The sequence below is a fragment of the Lissotriton vulgaris genome, chromosome 7 (genome assembly GCF_964263255.1).
Source record: "Lissotriton vulgaris chromosome 7, aLisVul1.2, whole genome shotgun sequence".
Taxonomy (NCBI): Eukaryota; Metazoa; Chordata; class Amphibia; order Caudata; family Salamandridae; genus Lissotriton; species Lissotriton vulgaris.
This window is the reverse complement of record NC_141695.1, coordinates 70,059,352-70,080,783: the sequence shown is the minus strand read 5'-3', so window position 1 is coordinate 70,080,783 and position 21,432 is coordinate 70,059,352. Positions and strand designations below refer to the sequence as shown.

The 21,432-nt window shown below is 40.6% G+C and overlaps 1 protein-coding gene across 1 annotated transcript; it reads left to right on the top strand.

Annotated features, from left to right (window-relative positions):
• Positions 1–4,541: 4,541 nt before the first annotated feature.
• LOC147700769 (olfactory receptor 5V1-like) lies at positions 4,542–5,529 on the top strand. Its single transcript, XM_086928476.1, has one exon. The coding sequence runs from the start codon at positions 4,603–4,605 to the stop codon at positions 5,527–5,529; it is 927 nt and encodes a 308-aa protein (XP_086784602.1). The 5' UTR covers positions 4,542–4,602.
• Positions 5,530–21,432: the final 15,903 nt, after the last annotated feature.

Sequence of the window (21,432 nt, the reverse complement as noted above, 5' to 3'; positions counted from 1 at the left end):
ACTAATCAAACACATGTCTAAAACAATTCTAATTTTTTGAGTCCCACACATTGGTGACAGTGCAAAGGGAAAGCAAATAAAGACAATGATACCCTACTTGAATCCACAGACCCAGCAATGACACTGGTACAGTGTTGCACACAAACAGACAAGATCAGTGGTAGAGTGCAGGCTTGGAAAGGTAAAGTGTGAATTCCAAAATCGACACAAACATTGAGGGGTACTACTGAATGATGTAGAGATATGAGGTAGGATAATTCCCACGTGAGCAGTGCTGCACAACATTGGAACCTGGAAGGGTATAATATTATTGAAATTGGTGAAGAAGATTAGGATGTTAATGAATCTCCCTCAAACACCGCCTGTTCGCATAGATGTAGTGAGAGCTGCCCTTGAAAGGGGACATAAGACTAATGTCACCAATAAACATGTCTTATTTTATCAACTTAAGCATAGTAAAAAAAACACAGGTACACAGTTTATATGTTCAAGCATTCATTAGCTGACTGTTCACCCATGTCAAACTTTACATGGAATCTGAGCTTTAAGAAGTGATTTAAATATCAAGGTATGGATGGACATAGACGTGGGACTCCATGTGGGACACTTCCATCCCACTCCTAATGATGTATCCTTTAAGATCTGATTGGCTGACCACCAGGGCTATGTCAACCTTTAAGTATGCCTCCAAGTCTGTCCAGGTGCTACTATTATGCTTTAATGCCTATGCACAAAAGTATAATATCAAAACTTAGTTTGTGGGTGAAAAATACAAATAACTATTTTCTGTCTGAGTATCTGTTTTTGTTTAGATAGGAGTTTCCAAAGACTTTTATGCGAGAGACCAGGATACAATATATCTGCTAGCCATTAGGACATGCAACTGAGTGAAGAGGGTCTAACATGGCACTCCCCACGGAGGTCAGGGTGTGGAGGGCGTCAGAATTTAGCTCTTACAAAGCACCTTCCATCTCATTTGCAGAATGCACATTCAGAAATGGTCCTAAATAAAAACTATGGAGCATATTTCCAACAACTAGCGATAATTATCGCTATGTTGGCTTAGCAGCAATATTTTTATCGCCGAGCTGCAGCGATTTTTATCGCTTAAGAACCTTGCTATTATCAAGGTTTATCTCCTAAGCAATAAAAATCGGCCGCTGAAAAATCAGCGATATTCATGCATTACCGAGCTAATGCTCTTAGCCATGTTATCCACCTACCATTAGATAACATGGCTAAGAACTTCTCAGGGGCAGGCGTTAGCTTTGGAGACATGCGCGCTTAGCGCGAATATCTCCAAAAGTTGGTAATAGGAGTTAGCGATGTTAGCGACTGTTTCCAGTCGCTAACATCTTGGCACGCCCACTTTGCATGTCATTAGTGATAAATTTCTCTGACATGCAAAGTGGGGCCCAAGATGGTTGCCATCTCCTACTAGCTGTGGCTAACTGGTGTTAGCAACAGCTAGGTAATAGGGAGATAATTTTATCTTCGCTTTCTTGGCTTTTAAAGCCAAAAAAGCGGAGATAAACCCCCTTGATAATATGCCCCTATGTATATTTTATCATGCAGGTTTTCCAACACATTATGTCAGTTTTGGCCTATCAGTGTTTTATAAAGATTTCATGACCATCACAAGCCACCTAGTCTTCCAGCAACTAAGTTCACTCTTCTGTGAATGTAGGTGCACTGGGGTTATTTGGCATGCAACTTGTTACCACATGTAGCAGAGTAGCTATGCTAATGTACCTCATGCACTGCAATGCTTGTAACCTGCAGGTCAAACATTCAAATTACATTGAGATATCTCAGGGGGGTTAATGCAGCAATTATTGAAATCTCAGTTTAACATACAGTTCACCTGTTCTAATCCTCAGCAATAATTCAGTAGAATATGCCCCAGCAGCAGGACTCTGCATTCAATCTCTGTAGTATAACTGTGAGTCCATGCTGGATTTCTTGCTTTGGTACCACAGCAAGGCGTATGATAATGTTAAAGAAATTATGCAACATAATACCTTTCTTCGGCTGTTGATAAAATGAATGCCAAGGAGTTTCCAGGCTTGGCTCCTTACTCACTAAGGTAACACGCACTTTTGGGTAATTTACACTTTTTAGTCAGTTTACCACGTTTTAGCTATTCACAAAAATTGATTCCCAATAAGAATTCATGTTAAATTACATTTTTTCAAATAGTAAAAAATGTAAATAAATGTAATGTAATGTTAAACAAATATACAAAAAGTACATATTTTACCAACCATATTTAATGTAGAATGTAATATATCTTTCTTAAAAATAATTAAATTACTTATAGTTCATTGTATACATCACTTAAGTAGTCATTAAAGAATTACTTAATTTTTTAATGTTTTATATAATTTTATATATGTAAGCTAATTAAACAATAATTCCAAATAAAAGGTATGGTGCAGCATGTATTTCTTAAAAAATAAAGATATAACACTTTTGACGATTATATTTAAATTATACATATTTGTAATACTTTTTGGGGGGATAAATACACTTTTATTATTTTTCCACAAATTTAATCATATGGAGTTCTCTACCCCAGTGGTAAAATATTGGGATGTGTATTATTGAAAATGATTCATAGAATTAATTACAAATATTGTACTTATATTTTAATTAAAATTATTTGAGATTAAACTAATGTGTCCATGCAAACTAGTAATTTAAAATAGTTTATATTTGAATACTAAATATATACTATTTTAATATATTTTTAACATTTCATTTATCTATTTTTACTTTAAATTTAGCATTATTTTGTATGGGGTTGGAATTTTAATTTACTGCCTCCTTTATTGTTAATTTTGGAGTGCTAGTGGTTATACTTTTTGTTAATGTCATAACATACATTTAGATTTTGTGACTAGCTAAAAAGTAGTAAACTTACCCACAAGTGTAAATTACTCAAAAGTGTAAGTCACCTTTGTGAACTAGGCCCTGATTTTCTCCATAGCAAAGTGTACTTTTTTAACATAGGGCATTTAACCTTCTTCATAAGAACATGCCTATGAATTTCCTGACCTTTTACACAACCAACAAGTACGTGTGTGTAGATGGCTGGGTCATGTGTAAGCCAAGGTGTCAATCTCAGAGAGTCTCCCTCTTCTACATGCTGAGCTTTCACATACTAGAAAAAAGCTGCATCATATAATGATCATCTTTTTTGGCCAATGGAACAATCCTAATTAAGGTAACATCCCCTCTCCACACTCAGACCACACACATGGCACTTGGGTGAATTTGGGCCCACGGACCGGCCTTTGGATGGCCCACGGGCAGGCCTTTGGATGGCCCACGGGCAGGCCTTTGGATGGCCCATGGGCCGGACTTTCGATGGCCTATGGGCCGGCATTTGGATGCCCACAGGTCGGCTTTGGATGGCCCACAGGACTGCCTTTGGATGGCCCATGTGCCGTTCATCAAGATAAGTGGCACAACTTTGTACACATCACCATTCTCTGTTTGACGTTCATCCACAGTCACATGTAAATACCTCTGGTAAAGAAACAAAGCACAAACAGTAATCGATACACGTTTTTTCTTTACAGCATACATGATGTGTACATTTATTTTCAAAGTTTACATTTCTTTTAGTACCAGAAAACATTACCATAAGACACTTCAGAATACATTGTTACAAATAAAATGACATATATTTTGGCACATATGCTGATATCATGGAGGTCAATGACTCATACATTCAATATGTCTAGGATAAATATCTGGGGTATTTGAAGTAGAACGTTTTTGCTCAGCAAAATAGGTAACCTTTGTAGTATTTACAAAGGTTGAAAGGTTTAAAAAAAAGATAAAATGTATCCTACAAAACATGGAAAGCCACAAAAAAGGCAAACAACCCTCATTTAGACTGAGAAGTCCCTCACAAAGAGATTTTTCAAAGGAAATGTCTTCAAAAAGAAATGTTGAGATAATTGTGGTGTGGCTTAATTTTTAACAAAATCTAAAACCCTGCAGAAATCATGAAGATCGAAAAGTATACAATGATTTTTGAGTACACCTTTAGTTATAACCCATTGCTACATCTCGGTGACTGGTAAAAGAAAGGGGTGCCTCTTTCCAATCACCCTCTAATTTGCAATTGTGGTCACTCATCTTGTGACCACAAAATAGTGTTTCTCTTGTTTGGTATGTGCTACTCTCAAATGTGTTTTTTATGGTTTGCTCCTGCATTGTAAACTCTGACAAAAGTTGAATATTTATGTGCCCGTGCTTGTGCAACTGTGGGTTTACTGATTTCCAATAAGAATATTTCTTCTTTTTGCAGATATGGCCAAATCCATCTTACAGCAACTCCTTTTACAACGGTTGTGTATTGTTTATATTTTCAAATAATGTGAACAGCAGTGGCCTGTGCAGGTAAGAGCAGTGGGGCCGGGTTGGGGGGGGGAGTGGGGGGGGTCGGTCTTGCGGCAGATGAGCAAGAAGGAAAATTAAATAAATAATTAATTGCCCCTCGTTGTCAAATGTGGAAATCCCCTCCCCACCAGTCCACTGCTCTTACCTGCATGGGCCGCTGCTGTGTGTAGACTACAGTTTGTTGAAACAATGAATTTGGAAAACATCACCTTCAAGGATGGTTTCTTCATTGTTGGCTTTTCAGATCTTCCACAGCTGCAAGTTCCACTTTTTGTTTCATTCTTGTTCATTTGCATAATGTCACTGGCAGGAAATCTTCTTGTCATGATAATAATTTACTCTAGTGCAAATCTGCACACCCCCATGTATTTCTTCCTCACAAATTTGTCATTCCTTGAAATCAGTTACACATCTGTTATTTTCCCCCAGATGCTGGTCCATTTCTTTCTACAAGGCTCACATATTACCCTCCCTAGGTGTTTGCAGCAGATGTATTTTTTCATTGTCATGGTGTCTACAGAATTCCTTCTGCTTACTGTCATGGCTTATGATCGGTATGTGGCTATCTGTAGTCCCCTGCGTTATATGATTGTCATGAATAAGACTGTCTGCACACAGCTGGCTGCTGGAAGCTGGCTTATTGGTGTCATGGATGCTCTCCCACATACCATCTTAATATCCCAGTTCTCCTTCTGTGATTCTCACACAATTAATCACTTCTTCTGTGATTTAACAGCCTTAATTAAGATCTCCTGCACAGACACTGAGATAATTGAGATCTATACTGTTCTGTTGGGTGTTGTCCTGGCACTCATATCATTTATCCTAATTATCACGTCATATGTCAACATAATCACAGCCATCTTGAAAATCCATTCTGCAGCAGGCAGGGGCAAGGCCTTCTCAACATGTGCTTCTCATCTCACAGTTGTTATTGTATTCTACGGATCTCTCTGTTCTACTTATATGAGACCCATATCAACATATTCAATCAAGACCAATAAAATGATGTCTCTTACTTATACAGCTCTCACTCCGCTTTTTAACCCAATCATCTACAGTCTAAAAAATGAAGAGTTCAAACATGCCCTAAAGAAGACAAAAAAACTGATATAGAGTGCATAAAGTGAAACTGGTCACTAATTTAATGGATGTGGAGCATAGCATCCAAGGAATTATATGAACTGCATAGTGCATGTGACAGCTTTACATGCTTTAGTGTTTTGATCCATATTCATTTGACTGTTTTTATGTAAGAGAAAGTAAACATATTACCTTTGCCATGATTATATATTTACATAATTATGGAAGGCAAGATGTTTAAGGATTTAAAAAGATTTCACCTGGAAATCCTATCAATAAATGAAGACTCGTGAGTGGAATTAAAGTTTGGGGGATGGAGGACATCTGCTAAAATGGGAATGGATGATTTGTCTGGTATTTTTAGAGATTAATAATGTCAATATATGCATTAATGGGACCTGCAGTACTTTATAACATTTATATATAACATTCCACCCGATTCTAAATCAAGCCCTTAGTATTATTTTTCCAAATTAGTTAACTGTTGTCTGTAAAGTTAAGTGTTTATTTGGATAAACAAAATGTTTACACTGTTTTGGGCTCTTGACTTACCTATGAACATACTAGTTAATAAATATTGTTTTGAGTCTCATTCTTTATCACATTTATGGATATTGAATTAGAAATCACCTATAGCATAATCATTAGGTCCATCTATGAGAAATTGGGTTACTGGTTGGGAGGTGAAGCCCTACCTAAGCAGCTATCACACTCCTTGTCAGTGTGAGTCACAAGTAAACCCAAGATCAACCTGTGACCAACTCTCTGATAGCTTGGGACTGAGCAGTCAGTCTTAACTTAGAGGCAATGTTTAAGGTATTTATGTAGCACTTCATTCAGTAATACAATGACAACGCAATGAAAATCCCACATTAGTTTAGAAGAATAGAGGTCAATGTAATACATAAATAAAGACCAAAATGACACAAATACAATCTGTAGAACTAAAGATATAAAAGTTTAAAGATTTCTGTTAAAATAACTCCTAAAAGCTCAATACGTCAACTGTGGATCTCTGATCCCGCCGGGCTGGGCCAAAGTCACACGTTCAAGCTGAGCACGATGAAGTTTGGGTCGGCTACAGGGATCCAGTTAGGGCCACTGAACTAGAGCACCTTAAATCATGTTTTGAGGACTATTGCAAGGTTCCACGTCAAGCATGTATTGCACAGCCAAGGCAATGCATCAGTTCTGAGGAGTGTTGAGGCTGTGATATGAGGAGCTCTTTCATTATGGAGGTTGCAGTCGAAGGCTTTTCAGGGCAAGGGTCTATGTTGGGAAATCTTCTCACATATGGGCGATATCCTCCATATGACTTGTCTCTGCGAAAAGCTTCAGCAAGCCTGCCAACAGCTCCTAAAGGACCAGTTTAAGCAGATAGGGACTAGCACTAGAAGGCAAGCGGTGCTTGCCTGTTTGGATCCTGCAAACACTAAACTGAACTGCAGATATGTCAAGTTCCTCGCGATGATCGAGCAAATACTGTTAAAACTTCCGGAATAAGCGTTCATCGACACAGGCAACAAGTACGCAGTCATCAGGATGCAAGGGAACACGCTGCCCCAGCCTCAGAAAAATGCTCTTGGACAATTACACAGGATCCTTTATTGTATGCTTATTTTAAAATGATTATAACGAACAAATCACTTTTATGACACTTTAAGATTTTTGTAAAACGTTTTGCACTGGTTTTAATTAACTATGCATAATAAACCTACCTTACCTTCTCACATATGGCGGTTGCAATGCAAGCTACACAGTCGATGCAGAGTCCTTGCGTTGGGAGAATCCTCACAGCAGAGGCAATGAATTAGTTCTGCTTGCGATTGTGCCACTCAACAGAGAACATGCGTTGGTTCTGCTGCCGCCACAGATGGACTGGCAGATGTCCTTTAGGCCTGCGTACAAGGGTCCAGGACGGGGGCTACCACTTGGAAGGGTAGGAAACACATATGGCATAGAGTCCAGCTGCTCAGTTCAAGGTTGTCAGAGCATTTGGTCCCTGAGGCTCCAGTTAGAAGGCCAGCCAATTAGCCCTTGGAGTCAATTTCAATTTTTGTAATCTTTATTCGGTTATTAAAAAGACACCATAAAAGCACAAATACAAAGTACACACAAAATATTTAAAAACATCAATAATTTTCCATAAAAAGGTATAAATGTTTAAAATTATCTGACACTCTAAAAAGACAAGGGGATCATAAATTTAAATGTTCAAGGGGACGAGTGATGTTAGGGGCCGATTTCTCTAGTATTCCTCAGTCTTATTGCCGTTCGAATAAAGTTTATGGTACAAAAAAGGGTGTGAGCATCCTCCGCTTCCTGTAAGAACCTCAGGGCCAATCTTGCATGTTTAAACTTTAGGTCTTTCAGGATCCCCACCAGGAACTTGCGTCTTGGCATAGTATAAAATGGGCACAGTAAAACAAAGTGAAGGGTATCCTGCGGAGACCTGTGGTCGCAGCCGCAGGTACCCTTCTCCTCCAGTGTGTGAGTAAACCCAGCCGGGACCGCAAGGAGGTGGTGGAGCATGTTGAGTCTGAAGCGTGTCATGACGAAACGATCCTGAGCGTTGAACATGACCCTCAAATAGGGTTCCATGCCATGCTTCACTGTAAGTTCATTATAAAAAAGGTTAGTGGGTTTATGGTTTTCTTTTTCTACCCTTGACGACTTAAGCTGTGCTGAGAAGAGTTTTTTCACCAGGGTCTTGCTCTCAGGTGTTATGGAGTCTGGGGATGTAAAGAGGTTAGTGCAATCAATTTCTACTAGAGATTTCTTGACGTATTTCAGCCAGGGGATAGTTTGACCTTTGTCTCTTTTGAGGCAGTCCCCTATGATTTCTCTTGTTAGGGCCGCCTCTGGATTGGTCCATACTTTGACCCATGCCAGGAGAGGTTTAATTTTAATCCTGTCTTCTATAAAGGTTTCTCCTACTTCTTCATGGATAATGTGGGCCGATACACTCCTCAAGAATTTATTTTCTTCTGTCTGGATCTGCTGTACTTTTTTATCCAGGAAGCCCCACACTTCTGCACCATAGGAGACTTTCGCACAGCAGATTGACCTATACAAGTTCAATATTTGTTCCGGAGACCATTTTCCTAGTCTTTGCCTGTACCCCATGATGGCTCCTACTGAGGCTGCCAGTTTCATAGAATGCTTTTCTACCAGGGGTTTAAAAGTGAGGTGATGGTCAAATAATACCCCCAGGTATGAAAAGGTCTTCAGAGCTTTTTTATATTCAGCTCTGTTCTGTGCCACCACGATCTTGTCCCTTGGTTTAGAGTGGAGGCTGTCCTTCAATTTTTTGAGCGCCTTGGTGCAGTTCGAATCAAACCAGCGGGGATTTGAGGATGTTTTATTAGGCCCAGTGGTCTTTAGGGAGTTGTTTACGTGATGCGCAATTTCTTCGAATGCCCTGACCACCCGAGCACCACACACACTTGGGTCCAGGCATTTATCTATTGCAACTGAGGCCTCTGTTAATAATTTTTTGTAAAATCTGTCCCCATCAATTTTGGCCCATTTAATTCTTCTTCCCTGGTCCACTGCTTTTTCCATGATGTCAGATCTCTTTGGGCACGAGTTAAAATCAAAACCTTCAATTGTGATAATGACCGGGTTGTGATCACTAAAGCTGCTGGCCTCGATTATAGTGTTGCTGATGTTTCTTTTTAGAATGGGGAGACTAGAATAAAGTCAATGTAGGAGTGGCAACCTCTTCCTTTGTATGTTGGGGTCAGTTCTCCTTTTTCACCCAGTACCACAAGGTCTAGAGTTTGAGTTAGGTTATGCCTTTTCGCTGGTCTCTCTAAATCCCATCCCTCTTTTGAATGTGCAAAATGTGGGCCTTTCATTAAAGTGCATCTTGACCAGTCTTTGTTAAAGGGTTTTAATTTATCACATAGATGGCAGTTAAAATCTCCCATTAGTATTAGGCTTGGGAGGTTTGGTGTCTTATTTAAAAGGTTCAAATTTCTTAGACATTCTTCCAGTTCATTTACAGCTATTCCCTTCTCCGTCCGCCCAGGTTTCTTGCAGGCATATAATATGGAATTTGTTTATGTAGCTAAGCCATTCCTGCGATTCAAATTTGGCCGCTAATCCTGCGATATTCCAGGATACAACTAGTAAGTTTACTTGGGTCATTTCCTTTGGGGTTCCTTTTGGGACTCCTAATGGAAGCATTGCATCTTTTCCCGCTTCCGTTGAGATGACAAGGCTGGGATGTATACTACTGGGAGCAGCTAATCTGCTGAGGGCAGCTGATCTGCTCTGTTTGTTGATTGTCCTATGTTTTGGGGGATTTGTCCACTCTCCTATTCCCTGCCTTGTGTTCGGTGGTTTAATACTGCCTCCTTTACCGGGCACAAGTTCTGATCCGTTGCCTGCCCCCTTTCTCCTTCCTGTTGATGGTGGGCTTACCTCCTTCCACCTTGCGATCTTATGGGATTGGTTGTCCCACCCCTTGGAGTCACTTTGAGGTCCTGGGTTTCAACAGATACATGTCTAGTACTTCTCACCCAGACAAGAGGGTAACAGACAGCAGGGAACCAGTTCCTGTAGAGCAGATGTCCAGCAGAGTGGCAGTACTTTTCTGCAGCAAACCGTGTTTCTTCCTGGCTGATTATGAACAGGTGTATAAGTTTACTGAGGAGTTGGTGTCTGGCATTCAATGTTTATACCTGGGCCTTGCTTTGAAGTGTGAGTAGCTTTTAGAAGTTTCAACCCCCCCCCCCCCCCCCCCCCACCCCATAGATGTCAGGCATCATCTTCCTCCCTGTCCTGGCCCCAGCATGTCTGGGGTCACAATAGATAGTCAAAGCCTTTGTGAGAGTTTTTGATGTGCAAGTATGGTAGGAGACAGTTCCTCCCCTCATTAACTCGATCATGGTAACACCTATTTTCTCTTTTTTGCACTGTCTGGGAGCAATACTCAAAGACCAACTACCAGCTACACCTAGTCATGTGCCCCAGGAACAGAATGCAGGCACCATATGGTTAGGACAAGAAAATGAACACTTTCTAAAAGTGCCATTTCAGGTCTATATTAAAAATCTGACTTTACCATTAAAGAGGGTGTTTAAGTAAAATTATCGTACATCAACTTGTTTCAGTTGGAAGTTACAGACTCATTAAATATAATACGGTAACTCCAATGTAATACTGTGAAAGAGGTAGGCCTTGCAGTAGTGAAAAACTACTTTTTATTCTTTTCATTACCAAGATATATAAATCTCAAAAGTACATGTCCTATTTGTGAAGTACACTGCATCATGTCCTTTGGCCTGTTCAGGTCCTGTCCTCTGGGTGCAATATCTACTAAAAAGGAAGATTTAGGGTTTTTGCTAAATACTTTTTTTGCCAGGTCTAGGTGGCAGTTTAACAATTACACAGAATGCAATGGCAGTCCTTGGACATGTTTAAAGGGATACACAATCGGATTGCACAGTCAATGCTGCTGCCCCACTAGTATTACTTAATAACAAGCCCTGTGCCCCTGTACCAAACTTAACTAGGGACTTATAAGTACATTAAATGTGCCAATTGGGTTATACCATCTTTTAAGACTTGAGCACAAGCACTTTAGCCAATAAACACAGGTTCAGAAGCCAGGAGTGTAAAGGCAAAATATCTGGGGATTATACTGCTGAAAGGGCAAAATCAAACACAATCAAATATCCTGACTGAGAACGAGTGTTTCCAGCATAAAACTAAAAGGTACATAAAATGACAACAAATTATACAAATGTTAATATTTTGAACAAATGTGACAAAAATATGTTGCTAATTTGATAACATAGTATTCATTTTCATGTCACAGGGCTGTGTACAATGTAAGCATGAAAGTAACTCACAATTTAGCTCCTCGAATAACTTTCACTGCCATTCAACTCACATGGCCTAAACGCCCTGTCAGCACCATGTGCCAGGTGCTTCACCAATGACTGGCAAATGATTGGGTTCATCAATTGATCTTCATTCAGACATATTATGATCCAAATACAGTTCTGCAAATACTGACTGATGAGAGCTACAAGAGGAGATTGTATTGTGGTATATTTGTATAGCGCAATCCTGTCACCCCAAGGGCATCCTTGGGCTACCAAATCCAAGTATGCAGCGATGGGAGGGATTATATTCATTTTCTACCTGGTTGGAGCTTACATTGGATTACTTTGTTCAGGAAAAAAAACAATCTTTCACACTTGACTCTGAGATGTTCTGGCACCCAAAAACAACAATTTAGAAAACCTGCTTTATTATCAAATGCTAACAGTGGCTACTCAAAATATCCTGTGAACCAACATTTATCAGTGAGGTCAACAGAACAAGAGTGATTTCCGCACCACAAAGGACACCATGTAATGTTGTGACCTCACACAGCAACTGCTTGAGGTCTCCCAACTAATCTCCTATTATATTAATAAGAATTCATCTTGCTCTCATTCAATAAAATGTACATCTAGCTTCAAGTGTTCGCTCCACAAGTTCAGTGCTCTGTTGAAACCCCTTTGCATGAGACTCGAAGCGGAGCCACGCCTTAAATATGAATTCCCTAGCTATGCCCAAAAGTGCTATATGTAACCTCAGATGGCTATGTAACACGAGATCATTCCTTTCATAGGCTGTCTTCCAACTTGCTCTTCATGCTACAGCCATCTGCTGTATAGAATATCGCAATGGGCTCCTCACTGCCCCTCCGAAATCTGTCTCACTCCCCTTATAGTTGTTTTACAATCTGCTGCCTGCCTAGTCTCCAATAACAAAATAAGCATTGTCAATGTCAATCACTACCTTTAACATTATTTTGCATTCTGTTTTCTGGCTAGTCTCAAATAAAAATGCAAGCATTGGCAATGTCAATTGGTCTGGCTTATAAATGCAAGTTCCTTTTCACACACTGGTGTATTTTGGCACTAAATACCTCGTCATAAATGCATTCCATTGCTCATTACTGTACTCATGCATGTAATCAGCCACTCACTGAGTAACCCATGCATTCAGCTACACACAAGGCACACATAGGCACGCTATTACTGAAAAAGAAAAGTAGGAAAATAAAAACCCAACCCCTCTTAAATTAGAATGCTTTAAATTAGCTTTAAAAATTAAACATGCCCGCAGGCACCATTCTTACAATGAGATTCAATATAAGTTTCGACCTTCCTAGAAAAATAAACAATGGTGCACTCTGGACAGTACCATTCTAAGATGGATGCCTGGTTAAGAAGCAGTCGCCATGTTGGATAGGGTACATTACAGATTATATGTGCTGCAAGCAAGGGGTCCTGTTGCAATGTTTATTGAAATACGGTGCATTCTAAAATATAATAAGTAAATAGAAAAGGAGAAAGAAAGACATGAATGAATAGGGAAAAGAGAAAATATAAGCCTAAATAAGAAACCAAACTAGATTTTTTATTAAGTGTAATCCTTTGTTGGATTTAAAAGGTGCACAACTTTTCAGAGAGTATCCTGGCACTGGCTAGGTATGTTGCCAATCACACACAAACACCTTATCTAAATGACCTTTTAAACAGCCAGGTCTTCAAATAGCATTTGAGGGAAAATTCATCCTATGTAGAATGGAGCTGAAGAGTAAAAGAGTTCCAAGTGGTCGCTGCAAGGAACAAAAAGGAAACCCCTCTCCCACTTTTCTTCTTAGTTCTTTGGACCACTGCCAACCGTTCACCCGAAAAGTGGAGTAGTTGGGCCGTGGTAATAGGGCTTAATCCTATCCATAATGTAACATGACCCACATAAATAGAAAGTTCTTTGAGTCAGGACGAGATTCTTAAACCTAACTCTATCTTTGATGGGAAGCCAGTGTAGATCATTCGGATGCTGCTGAATGTGGCATTTGAAGGCACTTTTAAAATAAGCCTAGCTCCCAAGTTCTGGATGACCTGCAGCCTTTTGAGTTGGTATGCTGGTAGACCCCAATAACAGGTGTTCGCGTACTCAAGTTGCAGCGTGACAAGGGCAAGAACTATCATATTCTGAGTGTTTCCCAGAAGTAAGTTGAGGCATTTCTTCAACGGTCTCAGAAGGTTATAGCACATGCCAACAACCACTCTAGCTTAAGTTTTCAAAGAGATTTTATTATCAAATTTGACTCTAAGATTCACAGAGGCTGCAGTAGGGGCCGGCGGAGGAGGAATGTGACATGGCCAACAATTCCCATCCCAAAGCGGGCTGGGGGTTGAATCGAACAGTCATATTTTGGTTTTGCTGCCATTACATCGAAGTTTGCTTACATGCATCCATTGAAATACCACTGACAGGCAAGCCTTAACATTGATTAAGGAAGTGGGAGCGTTTTTGTCCCATGTGAGGACAATATGAGTATCATCGGTGTAGGACACCACTAGCACACCAAAGGTTTCAAGGAGCGCCGCAAGTGCTGCCATGTACAGGTTAAACAGAGAAGGCTCAAGCAGACCCTTGGGGTCACTGAACACTAAATAATTCGGTTCTGATGACTAGGGTGCCATCCACACCGCCTGACTGCTGATGTGGAGAAAAGAGAGGAGCCAGTCCAAGGCAGATCCGCCTAGTCCAGTGTAATGGCTTTTCTGTTGTTTCATTACAGTATTCTCTTTCTCTGCGGCTATCTGGCATGTTACTCATTATTCAACTGTTGATTGCAACTATGTCTGAGGCCAAACATGCATGTGAGTAATATTAGTATCCCGATTGAGATATTGCCAAATTAATCATTAGCATTTTTCTACAATACAATTGGATGATTGAATCCCACCCTGTATCCTGTTTCATAAATGTTTATCCAATCTATGGTATTGTCTTTGTCATTTATAATATCATGCCTCTGCTGTATCATATCTAGAAATATACAAATAGATAATTTACTGCCGGACAGTATTACAATAAGACACTAATGCTGATTCTAAGTAAATCATAAAATGGGTAGGTGCAGCGGGAGTGATGATGCTAGGCGAAAGAAAAAAGCAATTGGAGCACAGATGTAAATGCCTTTCTTTGCTGCACAAATTCAAAGGAAGGGACATTTCAACCTGCCAGTAAAACTAATGCTGGTCGACTGATCAGGAGTGCGGAGGACAGGCTTTACATCCTCAGGGTAATTGAGTGAATTGAGTGTAGGGGTACCCCCTACTCCACATTGTGTGATGCCCGCTGGCCCTGCGGACAACTCTTAACAATGGCAGCAACTGCCATCAGGCAGTTCTTGGTAATGTGTTAAAAGTTTGACGATGACTCTCAAAGTGGGATTTTCTTTATTTGAAAAAACAAAAACTAATGATGCGCCACACCATGGGAATTGTCTCCCATGTTGTGAGTATCATTTAAAAAATATTCACTGCCCCTTCCCACTAGGTTTTTCATGGCTGTAAGGGAGAGTGTAAACTGTCAATTGAACCACCCACTCTACATTGGGTGGGCAATTGAATGGCATATTCCACCCAACTGTAAATCAGATAGGCGCACAAACAGTGTAGTAGAGAGGGTACTCCATCTCTGCAAACTCCAGATCTAGAACTCAGGGCTATATTACCAAGAAACATCAGTAACATTATCGCCGCTTTAGCGGCAGGAAACTGCAGCTAAAGCGGCTGTGCGGGGCTTGATAATACGCCCTTGAGAATTCCCATAGAAGCCCAGGTTGTGGTGTGAACCTGGCCTTCTATGGGAGGTGGGATATTAGCAAGCCCATTATCGCTGCGTTTGCCGCTAAAGCAGAGATAATTTTAACGGCATTCTTAATAATATGCCCCTAAGTTCAAAACAGGGCGGATATCAGGTCCTTTTTGGACCATATCCACTTTCTACTATTTTCCTGTAAATGAAGCTCACATTGTGTGATGTTTCCCACCAGCACGTCAAGTTGTTTTTATTGCTTTCAGCTATCAAGTCATTTGAAAGCAGAAAAAAACAAACATCGAAAAAACAAATTGCAGTGTGTTTACACAAACAGTGGACAATCCACACCAAAGAGAATATTGCAAAATACAACATCACAATGGACAAGGACTGGCCTCAGATACCCTGTAATCTAATAGGGCAACCAAAGTCTTGCACTGGGTAGGTATCACACATGTAGAGGTGTAAGCAGGTACCACACGTGCTCAGGAGTAGGCTGGAGCACACTGGGTCAGTACTGGATACCATTTTAAGAGAGGGTGCTTGTAAAATGGCTCAGTAGTGCGCAAGAGCACACTGGTGTAGGAAATGTAAACTTAGCACAGTGAATTGAAGATGAACATACTAACACATGGAATAGAGATGGACAGGTTAGCACACGGACTGGGAGATGGATAGGTTAGAATAAGAAGGTCAGAGATGTAAGGGTTTGCAGACAGGTTTTAAGGCAGGCAGATTCGGAGGTAGGATCAGAGATGGGCAGAAAATAATATGGGCTCCAAAGAGACAAATTTAAAAAAGAAAATGGAAAACTGAACTAATGTGGCAGGTTTCAAGTCTTTATTAGAACATTTAGGGAAACAACGTAGAATTCGCTTTTTCTGAAACCTCTTGTCGGAAGTAGATGTTCTAATGATAGAGACTGTGTAATATACAAATATACACATATATCTAAATTCATAGATACCTTGGGTACATAATCAAAATGGGAAATCTATGTCTTGAAATATGCCCACATGTAAATTTCCAGCTGTGCTTCAGTGAACATCTCAGCCATTGCACTGGAAAACTCTGAATGAAAGGCACAGGCAAATAACATTCACCTGAGCACAATCACACACGCAAACCTGAAAACACATCAATCTAAACCAGATCATGAGCTCTGTCCTCTTCCACTTGTACTATGTGACCCTGCAGACATCAAGAACCAGCCTCAGAGATACAGATCACCACCCTGAAGAGGAAGAGGAGCTCCACTGAAGAGCAGACAGACCTCGTAGTTAACTTTGTTGTTCAGCATTACAGGTAATGTCATGGTCTGCCATCATATATCATTCATGGAGTGAAGATGATGTCCATGTGAAATGAGCTAGCATTGTAATATATGTAATATATATACATATTACAGAAAAAGACTCAAGGTCCACCTCCAGGAAGAGTCCCTGCCATCTGTACACTGGGGATGGCTTTTGCTTCAACTGCCTCATCATGTTATGCCAGTTTTACCCAATGGGCCCCACAATGTGTACTTCCACCCCCAATGTATTGATAGACATTCTGTGGGAGGAATCAAAATCTCCCATGAGCGTACTCCGAGAGTGCTGGGAAAGATATATTTTTTTGTTTGACCTCGGGGAGGTCCAAATGGTCAGAGTCACCCTAACCAGCCCCTTTTTAATGCCTTTGATTTTAGTTTTTTATTTTCAGGACACGAGGACCAAGACACTGGGTCCTTTAACAGCATCAGCAACACTTTGGAACTGGAGCTCATAGGATGTAACCTCAACTCAAGATGCTACTGAGTCAGTGATAGATGCTGCTGTATGATTAAGAAAGTTATCACTTGGCAGTCATTCACTACAATCAGTACAATTTAGTTGTCCCAAAATTAATGTTTTTATTTCTATTAACAGATTTTTTTTGGGATGCATTTTTTTAAAATTCTAATTTCACTTCTGTAATTAACCCAGCTGGTACTCAATCATTGTGATTTATTTCATTATTTTGCCTTGTATCCAGCAATATAAGTTCCTACATTGGGTGCCCTTTAACCTTATGTTGCAAAGGGGTTCCACCATTTAGTCCAACATGATTTTTCGCTTTTGATCGCCTGCTTTTAAGACACGTACTGGGCATTAGTCTAACTACCTGAGTCTCACTCACGGTAAATGCGCATTAAATAGAGAGTGCATTTACCTCACTTGTCTGCCTTTTACAATAAGGCCATTGCGGAGCAGCTAGGATAAGACGCATTAGGCTTATAAAACGTAAACATGGGTGCACATGCTCAGAGCGGTAATTGCTGCAGATAGTCTGGCTCAGAAGGGAATGCGTAAGATTGGTGTTGACCTGGGATAGGCCTTATAATATTAGTGAGCATTCACAGATAGGTCAGCAGGGTCTAGTAATGCTTTCACTATATTATAGGTAAAATGAAGGCTGCCTTAAGGTACAATTGTACTCCATTTAGGCTTATAAGTCAATCAAGGCAAAAAACGTGGGCATAACCAAGACCACTAAAATTATGCAGCAGTAGAGTACCAACGTATTTAGCAGGGCTTAGTTAATTTTGCAGCAAGAAAAGGAAAATCATGGTGTGCAATGTGGTCATTTTGTACTGTATTATGTAATTATTTTGTCGTTTATACACTTGTTACCACTGGGTGGACATTGGTTGCACGTCATTTGTTCCAGTTTCACACTCAAATATAGCTATAAGAAACAAGAAACGTGCTTTGGAAAGAGCATTGTACTGCACAGAAACACGTGTGCGGCACTTTTAGTAACGTTTGAACTCTTTGAGCGAGAAGCAAAATTTATTTTGATACCATATGCAGATTATGCAGCAGATAGTGGATTATGTGGATTGTCTATAATTATACAAAAATGCCATGGCTGCAAAATCACATATTTCAAGTGTCCCTGGGTAAAACAATATTTATTTTGTTGTTTACAATATCACACATGTATGAGACATCAAGAATCATGATATTTCTGTGGCCTAGCTCATTATCAGATGCCAGACCGTTGTCCCCTCTACTAGACCAAGTTAAATCCTAGCAGACGAAACACAGAAAGGGAGCAATTATCAGTGATTGACCCAGTTCCTTTTGCGAGGAGAGGGGACACAGAGGAAATCTGCATCTGATATTTAGCTTATCACACTTTACCTGGGCTGGGACAGCTCAGATCCACTAGAACAAAGGAGGAGGCCCAGACCTCTGGAGTCAACATATAGAGGCTCCCCTTTGATCTTTTGGGTGGGAAGAATCTAGCAGTGATGTCTTCACAGAGTAAATGTTACAGCGCCATTTTTGATTGTCCCAGAATGCTTTACAAGAGGTTTAGGACAGGAGTTGATGGATGATGATGCTCTGGTGAGGAACAAATGCAGATAAAGACCTATCCATGTTTTAGGAAGGATCATTGGGAAGGAAGGAACTGTTTCATGGTTTTGGGTCACAGTCACAGTCACACCATAAGCCACAGCGGGGAACCTACTAGGCCACCATGAACCTGTGTTTGGGAGGCCAGTCCTTGTGGTAATGGGACAACCCATGGCGGACAATATTTAAAAAAAACATGTCTATTTTCTGGGTGGCACAATCGCACCTATGGAGGAAGAAGAGAGTACGAAAATTGATAGGCAATTGAAGACAATATTGTCAGGGAGGTTGCCCTCCTGGTACACAGGACAACCCTTAGTGGACCTCAATGTTTTGGGGGTAAAGTGTGTTTTTCCAGGAGAGGTGAGTGCAGGCCCCAGGGGAACCACAACTTCCAACATAAAGAAAGGAAAGGTAGGTGGGGTCAGCTCTCAGGACATGGGTTGACCCCCTTTAGTAATTTTAGATCACTATGAGCTAAAGTTTTTTTATATAAAGCTTTAGTATATGCAGGAATTATACTTTATATACCTTTTTTTCTATATATACTTTTTTCCTGGTGCGGCCATTCTGCCCATTGTGGAAAACACACAATTAATAAAATAAAATACCACATAATCTATCATCCCTATATAATCTGCCCATTCATACATAAAAAATGGATCTTGAATCTATTACATGTGACTACAAATCTGGTGACTGGTCACACTAAGTAGAAGGTCCTGAGGAAGATTGACTGGTCAACTTCCAGTTGCTTATTTCTGTATTTGTTTGCAGTCCCGGTGCTAATGGGGTGACATCTTTGTTCAGGCATTGGCATCATTTTATCAAATCACAAAATAATGAAGTAAAACTATTAAAAAAAACCTGCTATATTATCCTGCATAATTTGCCTTTTCCTGCCGCCAAATTAAATCAATATTGTCTCATAATTTGGTGCTCTCCTGCCACATTATTACAGTGACCCTGGTGATAGCACTGCGTGGTTTTCACAAGGAGCACTTCTGTGCACAAAGTTCTAAGGGGTAAAATGTGAATGTGTGCTTTTTGAGGTCAAACAGCCCAGCAGCACCGTCAACAATTCAGGTTTGTATCGGCCATATAACAGTATGCTATAGTATTGGACATGTTGTAAGATGAAGTGAAACTGTTTCTTCTTTTGTGTTTTTTAAGTATCTTTTAAGAACCCTTAACCTTCAGTTAAAAAGAGAAGTAATTTTGTGTTTATTCACTGTTACGCACATATCACAAAGACACCCATTCAATGTCTGCCTTTGACGTAGGATTGTGTTTTAGAAGGAAGGTTTTAGCCAGTCCACAGGGATGGCATCTTGGTGAGAGCTACTGTCTAAGCCCTCAAGTTATGGAGCAAAGGAAAATGAAGTAGAATCTGAAAGTGATTTGTCAGTCTGCAAAGTTCCATTTGACGGCTCACCTTTCTGCAATTCTGACAGACATGAGTATTGCAGTTGAGATGTTCCTTCCTAAGCACAATCTGTGCAGTGGAGCGACCGTAACAGGGCAGACCAACCCAGACAGCAGGTACATGCAGCAAACAGCAAAGACTCTCTTTACAGCCCCCCAATCTAGTGCACACTCAAATACCACGTTCACTAGTGATACAGCCAATTTTCTACTGACTGATTATGCCCATCTGTTTTTTGATGATGATTTCCTTGAGCAAATTGTGCAGCAAACAAATGTGCATACCGAGCAAATTCGGAGGGAGCATGGATGGAGGCACTCACTCTTGGACACACTGGAGGACTACCAACTCACTTGAGGATTTGAAGACATTTTCAGACCTTACTCTCAAAATGGCCTAGTGTACAAACCAAACTAGCATCACTACTAGTCTATATGGCTGAGATACCCGCCACCCCCTCTCAACACAATCCCCAAAGGAGGGAAACCGGAAACAGTTCTTGAAGTTTTTTGGAAGAGGGAGGGAGTGACCCTCCCGGCCGTATTTATTAAAACAAAGATTAAAACATTATATTAATGTACAATTTCATTACCACATTGCGATGTTTGGCTAACCTTAACAGATTCTCTAATACAGAGGTTCTCCTAGCTGAACTAACATCCTACAAAACATTGACTTGAAATTATGAAATTGTACATCCTAACGTTTAAGGGCCAACGGCAAGGTCGTAACCGGTGTCAAGATCCCTAACCTGGAATACCCCCCCCCACTTGGGAGGGGCGACAGGACTGAGGCGTACCTCCAGTGCAACTACCAATTTCCCTTGACTTGACGGGGGCACCAATAAACTCGACGCCATTTAAAGGTCGTTCGAGGACTCGTGTGAGGTTATCTAGAAGGTAGCGTAGACCTCCCCCCAAACCCCACACAACTTACCACATCTGCCGTCGCAGACGTCACTGGCCCCGGGAAATTCCCCAGGAGGGGGCTGTAACCCCTCCTACCCAGGAAGGGGCCTTGACCGCCTTTCCTTTTCTTTCGGCGACCCATCCTTAGAAGGGACCGCCTCCCCGTTGAGGGGCCAATGGCCACCTCCCCCGAGCGCTCCCATCCGTGTTGGGTGACGCCCACTCATAGGGATCTTCCAATTAGTGCTCACCGATCATGACCTTACCGCCCGACCAAAATAAATACGACAATGCTAACTAAATTACTAAATGACTACCTATGAAAAGACAGTAGCAACAACCACTTTATTAAAAGCATGCTTACTGATAAACACAAAAGCAGAAATACTTTATTTGCAAAACATAACACAAATTGACCAGACTTTATTGCATACTCAAAGTCATCACGATAATCACCATAACCTGTAAACGAAAATCAGAGTTATCCATCAAATTTTTATTCAGACATTATTAAAACCACTTGCTGTCTTCAGGGGCTGGTGGGTGGGTCAAAATTGGCTCTTCGTTCCATCTCGAGCTCACGTGCAGC